The 16,783-nt window shown below is 57.6% G+C and overlaps 1 protein-coding gene and 1 non-coding gene across 7 annotated transcripts in view; both read left to right on the top strand.

The window, feature by feature from the left end:
- The window catches only part of CRTC1 (CREB regulated transcription coactivator 1), an 87,887-nt gene that overhangs the window by 51,837 nt on the left and 19,267 nt on the right, over nt 1-16,783 (top strand). For 4 of the 6 annotated variants that reach the window (XM_043910885.1, XM_043910888.1, XM_043910883.1 and 1 more), the window contains exons 2-9: nt 121-237; nt 1,366-1,413; nt 2,914-3,051; nt 4,132-4,193; nt 6,332-6,426; nt 9,161-9,246; nt 12,516-12,556; nt 13,011-13,231. In XM_043910885.1, the coding sequence (XP_043766820.1) occupies nt 121-237; nt 1,366-1,413; nt 2,914-3,051; nt 4,132-4,193; nt 6,332-6,426; nt 9,161-9,246; nt 12,516-12,556; nt 13,011-13,231 (808 nt within the window). The remainder of the gene's footprint in view (nt 1-120; nt 238-1,365; nt 1,414-2,913; nt 3,052-4,131; nt 4,194-6,331; nt 6,427-9,160; nt 9,247-12,515; nt 12,557-13,010; nt 13,232-16,783) is intronic. The other 2 variants (XM_043910887.1, XM_043910884.1) reach the window with 1 other exon arrangement.
- Nucleotides 9,606-9,708, top strand: LOC122701140. Its single transcript, XR_006342986.1, has one exon. It is a non-coding gene; the product is annotated as a U6 spliceosomal RNA (small nuclear RNA).

The raw sequence follows: 16,783 nt of genomic DNA, 5'->3' as shown, positions 1-16,783 counted from the left end.
GAGTCATGGGAGCCCCACATCCTCTGTGCCTGGTGTCACGCGTAGGGTCCTTGGGAAGGGCGCTCCTCAGGAGGTGTCTTCCTCTTCCTCCCACTATAGCTGTCAGCTTCTCTGTTGCAGCTCCAGCTCCAGAAGTCCCAGTACCTGCAGCTGGGCCCGAGCCGTGGCCAGTACTACGGCGGGTCCCTGCCCAACGTGAACCAGATTGGGAGCGGCACCGTGGATCTGCCCTTCCAGGTGAGCCCCCATGCCTCCCCCACGCCACCTCCCCTCCCACCTGGAGTGTGTTGCAGGCCGGGCCCCACCCTGTCCCCAGAGCGAGAGTGCCTGTATGCCAGCCTGTGAACGTCGGGGATCACCAGGCAATTGCTGCCACATGTCCCTCTGCCACACCCCCCCCGCCCACTCCTTCCCCTGGGATGGCCTGGCCAGGCCTCGCCCGGATCCCCCCTGCCCATCCCCTGTCAGCAGACCCCGCAGCAAGGCCAAGGTCTGGCGGTGAGCATTTCGGCAGCCGCTACACCTGTTGGCCGGCTGTGCGGCGGCGGGAACCGCTCAGGGCCTCTGGGGCTTGGCTCCGTCCCGCTTCACTAATCCGCACGCCCAGCAATTCTCAGAAGGAGGCCCCGCGGCCTGACCCCACTTGTCTGCAAACGTTTCTTGGCAAAGACGCACACAGCGCGGCTCCTGCAGGCTGCGTAGCTGCCGCGCACATCCTTATCATAAATAAGAAGAGATAAGGCCCACCGCCCGCCTCTCCCCCCGGGCCCCGTCCCTTGACCCTGGTCTGCAGTGGAAGTGGGGGCATGGTGGGCCCAGGAGCCGGCCGAGAGCTGCCTGCCCCCCCACGCCCCCCAGCATGGTGTCTGGGCTTTGTAGCGACAGGGCCACTGAGCAGCCGCACACCTGTCCCGCGTCTGGGACAGAGCCCCAGAAACAGCCACGTCCGTGTGTGCGCGCCGACAGGCCAGGTGGAGCTGGGTTGGCCCCGCAGGGAGCTCAGTCCTGTTCGTTCCCCAGCTGTGCTCCTCCCATGCCGCTGCGGGGATGTGGCGGGACCCTGGATCCCATGGGCTGGCTCAGCTCTGAGTCTCCAGGGCCGCCTCCAATGGCCTCCACGTCAGAGCACAGGCACCAGGCCGTCTTGCTCCTCTGGGTCAGGGCCCCTCCTTGTTGGGTTTTCTCCCCTCCTCCCTGCTCGCCCCTTCCTGCCTCAAGGAGTGTGTCTCTCTGGGCACCCCCAAGCTCGGCCCGGTCTGGGGCTACCGTAGGGCCCCCAAGGGCCAAGGGGGGCCTCTTGGGTTTCCCACTGGGGGACCAGGCGAGGCAGGAGTGTCTCAAAGTCTCGGTTCTTTGCATTTTCAGCCCAGCGGATTTCTGGGGGAGGCTCTGGCAGCGGCTCCTGTCTCTCTGGTAAATGAGCCCCTGGGCTGAGGTCTCGGCATCCCCGGCACGTGCGCGGGCGCTAGGTACTCCTGTGCGGCCGCCCTTGTGGCCCCGTGGGAGGTGTCCCCTCTGCCAGTGGAAGCAGATCCGCCCAGCACCCCCTGGTCTGGGGAGGTGCGTGTGGGCACGTCCAGAGACCCCTGCCCTGGGGATCCGAGCATGCACACCGACGCTGCATGGGTTCGTTCCTGTGACACACGCACACACGTGTGCGCAGGTCCTGGACTTGGCCTGGCGAGCAGGGCTGTGGCTGGTCTGAGCTGCTCTCTGCCTCTGGCTCTGCTTCAGCTGCCTCAGTTTCCCCTCTGGGCTTCCAGACATCTCTGGGAGGAGATGAACGGCCTGTGCCCTCTGGTACCCATGCCTGGATGGTGAGGTCGCTGCCGTCTCCCGGGCCTGCAACCTTTTGGAGGCAGAAACACATAAAGACCCAAGCTGGCAGGGTCCTTGCTTCCTCGCTGGGTCCAAGAAAGACGGGTCCCCGGGCACCAGGGAGAGCAGTCAGCCCCGAGCGCTAGCTGAGGTGTTCGAACAGGTGGGGCAGAGTGATGAGGCCGCCAGGAGCAGGCTTCCCGAGGAAATTGCTTTTCGCCTGGCTGCGCAGAGAAGAGAGACGGGCCCAGGGGCCAGATGGCTGGGTAGGGGACCGGTAGCTGCATCCAGAGCTAGGCTAAGGCTGCCAGTCTTGCCCCCATCAGATGGTGTGGGGGCCCCGTGGCGCCAGGGCAGGCGGAGAGCAGGCTCCTGGGGACCTCCGGGGTGGGAGCAGGGCCTGACCGGGGGCCTCATGCCAGCCCCAGGTTCTGGAAGGGAGCCCTGTCCGGCCAAGCTGTGGGCCAGGGCTCCGGAAAGCACGCCTGCACTTGGCTCCCAGTGGAGCTGGGACAAGGCCGTGGGGGAGGGTGCGCGGGGGTCGAGTCTCAATCAAGACCAGCCCCAGGCTTGCCGAGGAGCCTCCGGGGAGCCAGTACTTGGCCAGGTGGGCCCCTGACGTCCTGGGCTGGAAGCCCTGGGGCTGTCTCTTGGCAGGCCCCTCCAGGGATGACGTAGGTGGGGAGAGGAGGTCGGCCAGGCCCGGAGAGAGAGGGCGGAGGCCCGCCTGCACCTGGCGAGGCTGGAGGGGGGCCCTCTGCACCCTGGCACCCCAGCCGGCACCAGGCCCCGAGCTTGCGCCGCTCTGCCTGGCCCGCGCATGCCGGCTGCACTGCACGCCTGGGACCCCCGGCTCGCCGCCCCCCACAGTGCTCGGAGGCTAGGGGCAGGGGCCCCAGAGGAAAGGAGGCCCATCTGGAATAGCCGAGGGTGTCTCCAGAGCCGGGCAGGGGGGCGCTGTCAGGGGGACCTTGAGGTCAGATTCTGGGGGTCAGATCTCGGATCGCAGCGGATAACCGTGGTGTGGGCTCCTCTCTCTCTTGTTCCGCCTCTTCCTCTCCTCCCTCCCCGCGTTGGTCCCGTCCCCACCCCCAGACACCCTTCCAGTCCTCGGGCCTGGACACCAGCCGAACTACCCGGCACCATGGGCTAGTGGACAGAGTGTACCGGGAGCGTGGCCGGCTGGGCTCCCCGCATCGCCGGCCCCTGTCAGTGGACAAACACGGAAGGCAGATATCCTTTTCCCAGAGGATGTGGGCAGCGGGGGTGGGGTTGGGGGTTTGGGCGGGGACCACTTCATCCAGCTGACAGAGCGACCTGCTGCCCACACCGTGATAGAATCAGGTCTGCTTCAGTCTTCAGGGCTACTGGGCAGCACCAGGAGGTGGGGATACAATCACATGGCAACCCCAGAAGACTTCCTGGAGGAGGCAGTGCAAGCCGAGGAGCCTTTAGCCGGGCGGGGGGTTAGGGGAGCACAGGGAACAGTGATACAGAAGAGTCCCCTGGAGCACACAGCCTGAGATGAGTGGGGAGTGTGCACTCAGATGCCTGCCTGGGCAGGGGGGCCCAGGAAAGCCGTGAGCCGGGCATCCACACGTCAGGGCCATGGTGGTGAACCCTCCGGGGGCCACATGGAGGGCAGCCCAGCCAAGGCATGGGGCCCGAGGGGGATCTGAGCCTGAGCCAGACCCAGACAGATCAGAGGGAGGCTATCGGAAGACGCAGAATTTGCCTTTGCACCTTGGCCAAGCAGAGAAGACTGTCAGGAATCCCCCCATCCAACCCCCCACCGACTTGGCTGCCCCTTGGTGCTTCGCCAGCCAGCCTCCCCCACCCCCAGCATCTGAGTGGCTGCTCCTGGGAAGCCCAGCTCTCGAGTACAGAGAAGGCTGTTCTTTCCTGCCTCTTGTTTCCACGGGCTGGGGGAGCCTGAGCAGCTGGGCCCCAGACCGAGCTCTCGGGGCCCCGGGAGCCACCCCGTCAGCCCAGAATTAAGAGTCAAGGCCGGGGTCAGCTGAACTAGACTCCCTGCAGCCCCCCCGCCCCCACGGGCCCCCGTTTCACGGCTGAGGCCTCTCTTGGAAGGGGTGCAGCCCGCACGTGCACTTGCAGGGGGTGAGTGCTGAGTGCTAGGTGGACGGGGCTGCACCCTGGGGGCTGCTCGCAGCCAGGCAGGAAAGGCCCCCCGCCCCGAGGCCCCAGCTGTTCGCAGCCTCCCAGCAGCCTGGCTCCGCGGGCTGGCCCATGCGGGGTTCCTGGGGCTCAGGGAGGGCCTGAGCCAGCCACACCACCCCCTTAACTCACACGCACGTGGACAGCTGCCCATACGGCACCGTGTACCTCTCGCCACCTGCGGACACCAGCTGGAGAAGGTCAGTGACCCAGAACCAACCCCCAGCCCTCTCACTGGAAACAAAGCCGTACTTCCATCGTGGTCGTGCTTGGAAAACCAGGATGTAGTCCCTTAAAAATGGCAAAACTTAGAAGCATCCAGAAGTTTCTAGAAATCAGCTCTATCCCTGTAACAATGAGGTCACAGTTTTGGGGTCTTCCAGGGATTTTTTTTTTTTTTTCCTTTCTCTGATTTATGACTGTTTTTTTTCTTTTCTTTTTAACCAAAGTTGGGATTGTATGGAATATTCTGTGTCGTCACTTGCTTTATTTCATTTAATGTGCTATTATGATTGTTTCCCACATTCCCAAAAAGCCATAGAAAACGTGACTGGGAAAGTATTATATATTACTAGAAAATTAGGGAGATGTAGAAATACATGTAGAAGATTAAAAAAAAACCATAATGTCATCATCTGCTGTGGCTGCTGCTAAGTCGCCTCAGTCGTGTCCGACTGTGTGTGACCCCATAGACGGCAGCCCACCAGGCTCCCCCGTCCCTGGGATTCTCCAGGCAAGAACAATGGAGTGGGTTGCCATTTCCTTCTCCAATGCCCGAAAGTGGAAAGTGAAAGTGAAGTCACTCAGTCGTGTCCGACTCTTCGGCGACCCCATGGACTGCAGCCTATCAGGCTCCTCCATCCATGGGATTTTCCAGGCAAGGGTACTGGACTGGAGTGCCATTGCCTTCTCCAAATGTCATCATCTAGGAAGATATAAAATAGCAGCAACAATATAGCTAAACAAATAGCTGCAGTAACACAGCTGATAGCTTCACGCCAGTGTTAATGTACTTGCTGCTTCCCAGGTGGCGCTAGTGATAACCTGCCTGCCGGTGCTGGGGACGCACAAGACGCAGGTTGGATCCCTGGATCAGGAAGATCCCCCGGAGGAGGGCATGGCAACCCGCTCCACTGTTCTTGCTTGGAGAATCCCCACGGACAGGGGAGCCTGGCGGATACAGTCCATGGGGTCGCACAGAGTCAGACAGGACTGAAGCTACTTAGCACATACGCTTGTCCACACACGTGAATATACTTTAATGACACAGGCGTGTACACTTAAAAGTGGTTAAAAAGGCAAACTTTATTTTAGCACACATACACAGAAAAATATGTGTAGGTGATTTCAGTAAACAGAGATCAAAAGTAAGCAAGCTGTTAAAAAAACCCACAAAATATATATAATTGAGTAACACAGTTTAATGCCCACCAAGCACGTATTCATAGCCCAGGTCCTATTTCAACCATCACACACATTAACACATTATTGACCAGGGGATTTTTGCAGAAACGAATGCCTGTGGCATTGATAACATCTCCAGTCAATAATGTGTCAACTCATGTAAGATCCATAGAACTATAGAGTTGGGGCTGTTATTCTCCCCATTTTTAGGCATAAGAGCACAGAGGGGTGGGAACACTTGCTCAGGGACACACAGCTGGTGGAGGGGGGCCAGGATCTCCCAGCCCCTCATTGCTCATCCAGCCCCAGGCTCAGAGACAGCCCGGCCCTTTGTCATCTAATCTTGTCCCTGAACTAGGTTTCCTCCACATCACTCTCAGCATCCGGGACGTTCCTGTCCAGGCGCACGTGGCTCTTACTCTCCTCCCCACGCTGGCTGTGCAGCTGGTCCTGCCCTTGGTGGGTCTGCCCAGCTTCCCAAGGCTGCCTCTGGTTTCTTAGGCGGCCTCCCTCCAGGCATCTGCAGCTCGGGGCATATTGTGTCATTGGGGCAGAGACTGGAGCCTCTCCTGGGTGCTGGGCAGCATTGGGTTGGTTGGAGCAAGACCTTCCTTGGCTTATTTGTCACTGGTGGGGGCCTCCATGAGGCCGCAGTGGGACTGGCCGGCCCGCTGTCTTCAGGGCTTCAGCTGGAAGGCACCACCCTTTGCCTGAAGCTGAGACGCCCATCCAAGGGGCAGGGATGGGCAGGGGCTTTGCAGGCGAAAACCATGGTCACTGTTGTGGTTCTTTAGGGTTTTACTCAGGTCGCAGCTCACAAAAATGTCCCATAACTGTCACCCTCTTCTGTCATGTGGGTCCCAGATGTAGTGGAGTCAAGATATCCCTTTGTCCCCTTTGGGGCTGAGGCTCACTGTTTCTCTCCTCTTCCCAGGACCAATTCTGACTCCGCCCTGCACCAGAGCACAATGACGCCCACCCAGCCAGAGCCCTTTACGGGTGGGTCCCAGGATGCGCACCAGAAAAGAGGTATCGGCAGAGCCCACGGGCACCTTTCCTAGGGTCAGGCAAGTCCAGTAGGTGGCCACTGTGCCCTCAGGGGCCACAGACCTGAGAAGGAAGACTCAGCAAGTGCTGTATAACATGAGGAGTTCAGAGAAACTTTCAGAGATGGCACTGCTTGAGCTGGATTTTGAGGGATGTGTAGGGGTTTTCTGGGCAGAGAAAACAGTCCCTGTGAACTCACATTGGCTTCTGTTGATGGACTCAGGGTAAGACCTCACAGTCTAAGGGGCCTTGCAGATGCTTTCAAATGTTGGGAGCAGCAAACCCAAGCAGAAGGGGCTTTTATCAGCTCATGACCAGCAGTTGGGGCTAGATGTTCATCTTCAGGGACCATTCAATCCCTGGCTTCACACTGGATCATTTCCCGGCTCTGATGCTCAGAACCCACTTGGTCCCTAAGGTCCATCCTGAAACAGTGAGTGGAAGAGAGGCCAGTTGTCCCCTAACTCTTGTCCAGAGCCTCCTTTATAGCTGGGTCATGCACACACCTCTGTAGCTGGGGCAGATCTGTACCCAGGCCCCGGTCCCTCCTTGGAGCCAGGTGTGGAGGCAGTGTCCTTGGGACCTTCCAGGAAGGTACACGGCATCTTAAAAACTGGGGCAGCTCCCCCAGGATGGAGCCCCCGCCCTGAACTGAGCATTCTGTTGAGAACGCACAGGGGCAAAGGGCCTGGAAGGTGGAGATTGGGGTCAGAATCTGAGCGTGCGAGGCAATGGGGATGACCTTTTGAGTCCTGCCGCCGAGACTCTAGTTGCCACCTAGGTATCAGTCTTGGGGAAGGTTGTGATTGAAGTGTAGCTTGTCCTTGAACCAGAGAGTTGTTGCATCTTGCTTTTGGAAAAGAATTCTATTCTGAGTGAATTCCCTCTAGCAATAGCACAGAATGGAGAGGCAATGGAAATTCATTATGCTGGTAATTTCTCAGGTTTGTGATTGAGATTGAGGTAATAGCGGATGCTCTTAAACCCTTCCACGTCTAGGAAAAGTTGAAAACCTCATAGAGTTTTTGCAGTGATAGCTCTGATGGTAAAGAATTTGCCTGCAATGCAGGAGACCCGGGTTGGATCCCTGGACTGGGACGATCCCCTGGAGAAGGGAATGGCTGCCTACGCCAGTATTTTTGCCTGGAGAATTCCATGCACAGAGGAACCTGGCGGACTAGTCTCCAGGGGTCCCAAAGAGTGGGGAAAAGACTGAGCAATTAACACTTCCATGTCCGTTATTGATATATTTAAGCATTTTCTGTTACTTTTCCCCAGTGCTAGCATTGACAGAGCAGCTTTTAACTCAAGTAACCCGAGCTCTGCCTCTTACTAGCTGTAAAAAAAAAAAAAAGAAAAGAAAAAAAAAAAAAACAAACTGGGGCAGCGACACCCAGCGAGGGCAGTGTGATGCTGTGAGGCCAGCCCTCGAAACCCACGTGGGCCTGACCTGCTCCAGGACCCTGAAACCAGAGAATGAATCATGTACGCTGATGTCCAGGTGCTTCCCACTTTTCTGGTAGCATTTCACTGTGGGAGTATGTGAACATACCGGGGAGATTCTGCTGAAGGAAGGAGGATGGGCAACCAGAACTGCTTGGCTGGCAGGCACCCTCCCCGTGTGATCTTTCCAGCTCACTGGGCACCAGCAGCGAGATCGAGGAAGGGAATGTCTCCATAATAAAGTGAGGATTCCAAACTCCTGGGTGGATGAGAGTGCATCTGTCACTTCCCTCCTGCTCCTGGTGCTGGAGGGAGCTTAGAGAGCACTGTCCACCCTGAGGGAGGTCCCCCGCAGAAGCTTGGGCTTTTGGCATGGACAAGTGGACTTTGCCCTCCCAGGGATTCTTTGTGACCCCTGGCAACTCTGAGTCCTATTGGCCTTGGGGTCAGGGGCGGGAAACACATCACCTCTCCCGTTCCTCTAGGAGGGGCCCAGGCAGTAACAAAGTCTAGGATTAGCCTGGTTGTCCTCCCATCCCCTCGTCTAGGTTTTGAGAAGGAGAAATTCACCCATCTGGCTATGTTCCTAATTTTGCTATTCCAGGTGAAAAACAGCCTTCAACAGGCATAAAGAAATTGGATCTCATAAAGTGTTTACTCTCTCCTTACCTGAAAGGTTTAAGGAAAGGTGCTTCAGGTACAGCTGGCTCCAGGGCCTCGAGAGATGCCATCTCGTTCCTTTCTCCCCTCCTTTCCTCCCTGGGACTGGTTAGCACTGCAGGTCATTCATGGGGCCATAGCTGCCATGGGTGGATGGACCTCAGCCTCTGTTGAGCTCCATGGCTTGGTGCCAAGACCCCAGGAGGGACCCAGCCTCTGGGTGCTAACAGCCCAGAAAAGGAGACAGGTGTCCACAGGGCTGCAGGTGACGCTCATGGGGCAAGACAGCCACTCCTGGGAGAGATGCTTGGCGGTCTTCTGCAGCTCGAGGCCTCTGAGGCGGCCCTGTGAGAGCCAGCAGCCACACACGCCCTGAGCTCCAGAGCTTTCATTTTCGTTTCTCTTTAAATCACAGGTCCTTTGTTTTTTGTTGTTTTTTTTTTTACTTTTCTTTTAAAAAATGAAGCTCTTTTGTTTTTTAGTACAATCCCCAGAAGTTACTGCTGGGGCAGTTACAGTCATATCACGGCTGTGGCTCTGTGTCAGGGACCACCTAGTACCACTGCAAGGCTGCAAAGATCCCTTTTCTGCTTCTCCTCCAACCCCACCCCAGTCTTACTGTTAACAGTCCCGGGTATGGAGGAGACCGCGTCAGAGACGGACAAGAATCTTTCCAAGCAAGGATGGGACACCAAGAAGGTAAGAGCCTAAGCGCTTTTGAAAGTGGTTTCCCTTCTTGATCTTTTAAAATCTTTTTAGAAGCACAACCCAAGTGAAGATGGTGAAATAGCATGTTGGGAGAACATCTCCTTTCCTGAAATGTGAACCTCATTCTTTTTTTTTTTAATTTGTTTTGTTTTTTTTTGCTTCCTAGCATGTAGGATCTTAGTTTCCCAACCAAGGATTGAACCCAGGCCCTTGGCAGTGAGAGCCCAAAGTCCTAAGCACTGGACTGCCAGGGAATTCCCCAAACCTCATTTAGCTTTAACCAGTTAGGCCTTGAATACTAACGGCAGGCCTGTTAACACTGGGAAAAACCACGTAAAAAATTAAAATCCATGTTCACTTTGACAGCATGTTTTTTTTGGAATAATGCAAAGAAGATTAACATGGCTCCTATGCAGGGGTGACAGGCAGATTCATGAAGCATTCCATGTTTTTACATGTACTGATGAACATTAACTATTAACTAGACTTATGGTGATCACTGCAGTATATACAAATATAGAATCATCACATTGTACACCTAAAGCTAATATTATATGCCAATTATATCTCAATTAAAAAAGAGATTGAAGCCAGGGAGGTTAAGTGATGTGTGCAAGGTTGTGAAGATACTTCGGGTTTAGAACCTACACTACCTAATTCTTAGCCTGTGGTCATTCTACTAACCCACAGTGTTGGGTAATTTTCATCATTTATCTTCCTCTTTAAACATAAACTTCCATTTATTTGCACAATAATTGGAGCTTTTATTGCAGTACAGAGTCTGCTTGGAATTCCCAGTTGGCTTGAGATTTCTGTATTATTTCTAGATCCAGAAACAAATTTCTCAGTTCCAGCCTACAAAAAGATCTGGTGATAAGATCATTTGTGCCATGAATAGATTTCAAAGAATTTGAATAGAACAAAAATGCATTTAACACTAAAGCAATTTTGAATGTAAAAAAAAAAAAGAATTGACACCTATTGATGGTCAAGTTGCAGGGAAAGGGGCAGCAACTCAGATCGCTCATTCCCTTCAGGAACTCGGAGGGAGATGATGAAGCGGACAGCACTATGCTCATTAAGTGTTCAGAGCTTTTGGAATCAACTGAAAACAACCTGAATGTTTGACAGTAGGGGATTTATAAGGAAATTGTCCTCAGTCCCTCATGTGGAAAGCTGTGTGTGTGTGAGTTGGGATCTCTGAAGGCATTTTAAAGGCGTGAGAGACTTGTGAGAAAACTGGTACATAGAAAGAGCAGGATAAAGCTGTTTAGAAAGGCACAGGACACAGAGAGATGCAGATCCCTGGGTGTGCTGGACCAGGCCCTGGGGGAGATGCACGTGCAGGTTTGGCCAGCACTCTTGACCCGGTCCGCATGTTCCAGTTTTGCCCAAGGAGTACATGTCATTTTCATACTCGGTAAAAACCTTTAAAACTCTTAACCCAGAGGAAAAAGTAACTGAAATGTCTAGTTGCAGAGAGGTGCATCAGTAGGAGAACGGGGTCCCTACCACCTGCCCAAAATGTGCTGCTGCTGTAAAGCCAGAGAAGATGGCAAGTATCACGACTGGGGAGGAAAGGAGCCCCAGCATCAGTGGGAGTGAGAAGAGGGTGGCAGAGCCCAGCATCTGGGCGAGACTCCTTTTAACTGCCGCTTGAAACCAAAGGATACATCTGTGAGGATGTCAGTAAAGGAATTCCTGTGGATTCGTTGGGGGTGGGACGGGGGATAATGGGTGAATTCTTCGTACTGTTTAGAAATCCATTAGGATCCCATAACATCCGTGGAATGCGTTTGAAAAGACTCTTTAGAAAAAGTCATTGTCAAAGCGCTTTGCAAAAAATAATCTGGTAATGAAGCGAGTGTTTACTCACGGAATTAAGGAGCCTATGGCCAAGTAGAAACCCGTTCCTCCAGCATTCCCTGCAGGGGCTAAATGCCTGGTGGTCACATGCCACCCCTTGGGTGCCCCAATCACTGCCAGTTGGGCCTTCCCTCCTCCCCACCCCCCAGCTCACTGGCTGTGTACGTGGAAGGCAGGCCTAGCCTTCTGCCAGTGTGCCCACGTTCTTGTCTGATAATCCTGAGAGAATACCAGGAGTGTCTGCCCGAGGGCCCGGGAGGCAGAGACGAGTAGGGAGCATGACTCAGCCGAGCCCTCTGCTGGCATGTGAGGTTCTGCCCAGTCATGTCCGCTGCCCGCGGAAGAGAGTTCCTTCTTTGTCCTTGGACGAGAGTCTAGGGACCCTGCCTGGAGCCTGTGGTTCTTGAATGGCGACAGTGTCCTGGGTTCACAGAAGAGGAAGAGGAAGCAGAGTTTCCCTGGGGCTGGTCTGCAGGGCAGCCACGGTGTCTGTCCCCGGGCAGCGTGGGGCAGGGAGCACAGCAGCCCCAGGGATCCCTTGGGAATCACAGCTCAGGCCCGCTCGCCATCCGAAGGCAGGCCAGCAGGGGGCGTGGCCAACATCTTCTGTGTTATCTGTGGCATCCGGCTTGAGCCTCCTGAGGCTTCTCCATGTGAGGTTCTTCCTTGTCGTGGACAGAGGGACTCTGAGCAGTGGGAGCCTCTGCCACCAGGGCCCCGCCTGCTTTGATTCAGGAGTGACGTAGGGTGTTAGCCTCCAGGCACCTGGGTGGGTTTTCAGTGGTCCTGTCCCCCAGCTGGCTGCCAACAGCCATGGTACAGCCCCAGGGGATTTGGATGTGAAGAGTGGGCAGGCTTCCTCTACTTCCCCAGTGCCTGCTCTGACGGGACCACACCACCCCTGGTCCATGCCCATCTTACCAGGTAGAGTGAAGCCGGGAGGGAGCTGTAGGAAAACCATCTCCACACAGTTCCTGGTTTTGCCCCTGGGTGTGTCTGGGGCAGCCCCTCCTCCTATCCTTTGGGGCCACATTTCCTTTATCTGCACCTAGACTGTATTTTTTTTTTAATTTGTTGAATTTTGGCTGTGCTGGGTCTTGGTTGCTGCATGCAGGCTTCTCGCTGCAATAGCTTCTCTTGTTGCATGGCATAGGCTCCAGGGCTCGTGGACTTAGTTGCCCCATGGCTTATGGGATCTTAGTTTCCAGACCAGGGATCGAACCTGTGTCCCCTGCATTGCCACTGGATTGTTAACCACTGGACCACTAGGGAAGTCCCAATAAACTCAGTTCTTGTTGGGTACTTCTTAGCCCTTGTAGGGAGGTCAGCCATACTGTGAGGGGGTGCAGTGCATGTGAGGAGGCCGGCTCAGACTCTGCTGTCTTCTCTTTCAGACGGGGCCCAGGCCCAAGTCCTGCGAGGTTCCTGGAATCAAGTAAGTCTCAGCAGGGCCCACCCTGTGTGCCCAAGGCAACCAAGGGCTGCTTGGACAACCCCAGGTCTTCCCATCCGCTCATGAGGCCACGCACCCTGATAAGAAGGGCTCTGTGCCACTGGCGGCCACTCAGCAAGCCCCACGCTGGGGGACACGCCTGCCCCTGCCTGCCTGAGATGACAGAGCCCCTTCCCCAGCCCCACACCCCATTCCTGGCCAGTGGGAAGCCCCTCCCCCAAGCCCGAGCCGCCAGCCGCTTCCTGTTTGCACTGGAGGTGCTGGGAGCTTTCTCCAGCAGAGCAGCGCCTCACTCTGGGGTGTCATTTTGCACCTGCTGGTTTTTTTTTTTTTGCAACCAGCCTTCTCCTGCCCCCACCACAGCTTCTGGGGGAGAACAGGCCAGCTGCCGTCCTGAGAGCTCACCTCCCCCTTTGTCTGGCCTTTCCCCCCCCAGCATCTTTCCATCCGCCGACCAGGAAAACACTACAGCCCTGATCCCCGCCACCCACAACACGGGGGGCTCCCTGCCTGACCTGACCAACATCCACTTCCCCTCCCCCCTCCCGACCCCCCTGGACCCCGAGGAGCCCACCTTCCCTGCGCTGAGCAGCTCCAGCAGCACCGGCAACCTGGCGGCCAACCTGACGCACCTGGGCATCGGTGCCGCCGGCCAGGGTAAGCCGGGCCGGGTGGGGGGGGCGCCGCTGCCGTGTGTGAGTGTGTGCGTGTGCGAGTGTGAGTGTGAGTGAGGGCTGAGCAAGGGCACTGCTGCCCGTGTGCATGTGTGTGTGTGTGTGAGTGTATGTGAGTGTGAGTGAGGGCTGAGCAAGGGCGCCACTGCCCGCCAGGGTAAGCCGGGCCGGGTGGGCGCCACTGCCCGTGTGTGTGCGTGCGTGCATGCGTGTGTGTGTGTGAGTGTGTGTGAGCGTGAGTGAAGGCTGAGCAAGGGCGCCGCTGCCCGCCAGGGCTCTGCCCGCGCGAGGATGATGTGCGTGTGTGTGTGTGTCTGTGTGTGAGTGTGAATGAGGGCTGAGCAAGGGTACCCCTTCCCCGAAAGGGCTCTGCCCACGTGAGGATGATGTGTGTGTGTGTGTGTGAATGAGGGCTGAGCAAGGGCGCCGCTGCCCGCCAGGGCTCTGCCTGCGTGAGGATGATGTGCGTGTGTGTGAATGAGGGCTGAGCAAGGGCGCCGCTTCCCCAACAGGGCTCTGCCCTCGTGAGGATGATGCACATGTGCGTGTGTGTGTGTGTGTGTGTGAATGAGGGCTGAGCAAGGGCATATCCCCAGGGCACCAGGGTGGAGGGCAGAGTCCTCCACGGGGATTTGGGGTTGCCAGGCCAACCCAAGGGGAAGGGCATCTGGGCAGAGGCCAGAGTCTGGGAAGGCACATGCCCCCAGGGCTTGGACCACGGTTCTTAGGAGGGGTTGGAGGCTTCAGGGAGTTGGGGTGGGCCAGGCTTTCCCCATGCACCCCTCTCGTCGAGGGACAGGCCTGATCTGTTCTTCATCCCGCCCCGCCCACTTCCCTCCCCCTTCTCACCTCCCTCCCCCGTCCCCGTGCCCCACTGTGACTGACAGCTGAGGACACTCCAGCCCGGCTGCCTCCCCATACTGCACAGCCATCCATCCCTGGGGACATGTCACGGTCCCAGTGTCCCAGGAACCCCCAGTACCACCCTGGCCCTGTTGCTCCTGAGGACTTCCAGCGGCACCATCCCCCTGTGACTTAGGCAGGGGCCCTGGAGGTGTCCTCCTGACCCCAGACTCTCTCCCTGCCATGGCCCCACATACTGGGTCCCCCCACCCATCCCCCCACCCAGAATGGCTGTCAGCTCACGACCCTCCTTTGGTCAGGCCCTTGTGCAGATCCTCAGTCTCCTCCTAGAGGAAGCTTCAGGCCCTGGGAGCCCCTGGTCCTGCTCCCCACCCCAACTCCTCTCCAGCCAGTGAGGTTCCACAGGGCACCCTGGCATGTGCTGCCCCTCCCCCACAGACCTCCCCCTCCGGGCTCCTCACCCCGTTCCCTGCTCAGACTCCTGTCCTCCCTTCTGCAGGCTTTCTGAGCCCCTGCCCATGACCTGCCCCTTCTCACACCGAGTGGCTTTTCTGCACTCGCTGAAGTCAAGTCACTGTTCTGCTCTCAGCATCCCCTGGGCTGGGCCTCAGTCTCACACGTCCTCGCTGTGACCCCTGTACCCACGCTGACTGTGGGGGGTGTGGGCTTGCGTCCAGGGGGAAGGGGCAGTCCCCCAGCAGCCTGGTGGTGGGACAGGCAAGAGGGGCCAGGGGGACTCACATGTGTCTCCACGTGCGTTGGGACTCAGGGGTTGATAGGCACCACCTCATCATGCCCTCCTTCAGCCCCAGAGCCATAGCCTGGGCCCCCTGCTCACCTGGTCCACAGACCCAGTGCACCTCCACCCTGCGCTCCCCCTGCGGGGTGGTGGCACGCGGGCTTTTCTGAGAATCACACACTCACATTCCAGTTGGCTGCAATTCCTCTGGGGAAGCCGACTGTAAAGAATGGGCAGCAGCCCCTGTGCCCCGTGGGCAGCTGTGCAGAGAGGTTTCAGGGTGAAGTGGGCCAGCCTTGGAGCCGGGTGGGGTTGGCAGTGAAGGAGAGCACGGAGCCCGCAGTCATGACTGGCTCTGATGCGGACAGGGCTGGGGCAGGTGAGGGTTGTTGAGGGCAGTGCACGCTCCCTAGGTGTTCTCGCGAAAAGCTGGCTCAGCCATCAGGCAGGAGACACTTGCCCTGGCCATGCCCCTGTCCCCCTCTTCCAGGGAAGGCCCAGAACACAAAACAAGCACATTCAGGGCACCCCAAGCTCCTGGGCCCTCCAAGAGACCAGTGGGTGGACAGCCTCCACACTCCTGTGCAAGACAAGAAATTGGAAGGTCGCCTCCGGGGCTGCTAGGGAGGGCCCCCCCCCCCCCCCGCCTAGTCACTGTTTCCTGGCCCCCGTTTTTTCTCCTCATGCCTTGCAGAGCCTCCAGAGCACCACCCCCTCTGCCGGAGGGTCCTTGGCAGCCCCGCCCCCACCCGCAGCCCCAGCCCCCGCCTGGGAGCCGTGCACTTCCAGCCCGAGCTGAGTCTAAACAAGCACAGGAAAACAACACATGTGAAAACCATAGATGCAGGACCAAGCGCAGACCCCGAGCGGGGGCCCAGACCCCAGCCTGCCTGGCTCGGCGCATCAGCCCAGTAATGTCTGACATGTGTTCGGTTGTTTGCGAACCTGCCACTCCACGGCAGCTTGCCTGGCCAGGGCCTCGTTTTTCCGGCCGCATTTTACATCAAGCAGAGCCGCCGGCCCCTGGTACACATGGAGCCCGCCCCCTCCCCCTGCCTGCCCGTCCCGAGGCCCCCCTCTCTCCTTCCACGTTTGCTAAAGTCATTTCCCGGGCGTGGGAGGTGGGCAGGCTGGGGTCCTCCCTCGCAGCACACCTCTGGGGCCAGCCAGCCCCACACAGAGGGCTTGCGTGCCGCCGCCACCTGGCCTGCCCTCCCCTGGCAGCTCTCCCTGCCCGCACTTGGCCTCCCTGCCGGCTGGCCCCACTTCTTTTCCCAAAGGTGATCCAGGTTGTCCGAAGGAATTCAGGAACAAGGCTTCCCTCGGCCCAGCCGGTGTCTCGGGGGTGGTGCCTGCCTGCCCGTGAGGCCCGGAGCTCACTCTGCAGCCAGGCCGAGGATTAAAAACCTCCCTTGTGTTCAGCACAGACGTTAGAGGCGGGCAGCCTAACCGCCCAGCGTGTTTTGGCTGTCCTCCGACTGTGTGCGTGATGCTTTGAATGGACATTCAAACATGCATGTAAAAGCCTGGATTTCAGGCCTCACTGGAAGAATCAGGCCCAGTGTGGTGGGCCAGGGTCCTGCAGCTCAGAGGGACTTGAGCTCTCCAGTTGGCGGCAGACCTCTCCTGGCCCTGTCGCCCCTCCAGCCCACTCACTCCTGGCATCTGCCTCTCCTGCTTATCAGTTCCCGACATCCACTCCTGATGTGGGCGGCAAGCATCCCTTGGCCTGCTGGACAAGTGAAGCGTTGGATGGTCAGAGAAGACAAGGGAGCGGCACGGGGTCCTGACTCCCAGGGTGCCCTCAGTGGGCATCTTCCAGATGCCATCCGCCTAGGCCTCTGTCAACGGCTCCCTTGACTTTGCTGTGTTTGCAGCAGCCTGATTCTGGGCCCAGGGTCTGTGTGGAAACTGGCCCCCGGGGGCTTTGCT

The sequence above is a fragment of the Cervus elaphus genome, chromosome 9 (genome assembly GCF_910594005.1).
Source record: "Cervus elaphus chromosome 9, mCerEla1.1, whole genome shotgun sequence".
Lineage (NCBI taxonomy): Eukaryota > Metazoa > Chordata > Mammalia > Artiodactyla > Cervidae > Cervus > Cervus elaphus.
The sequence above is the reverse complement of the archived record's forward strand: the minus strand, read 5'-3'. Positions and strand labels throughout refer to the sequence as shown.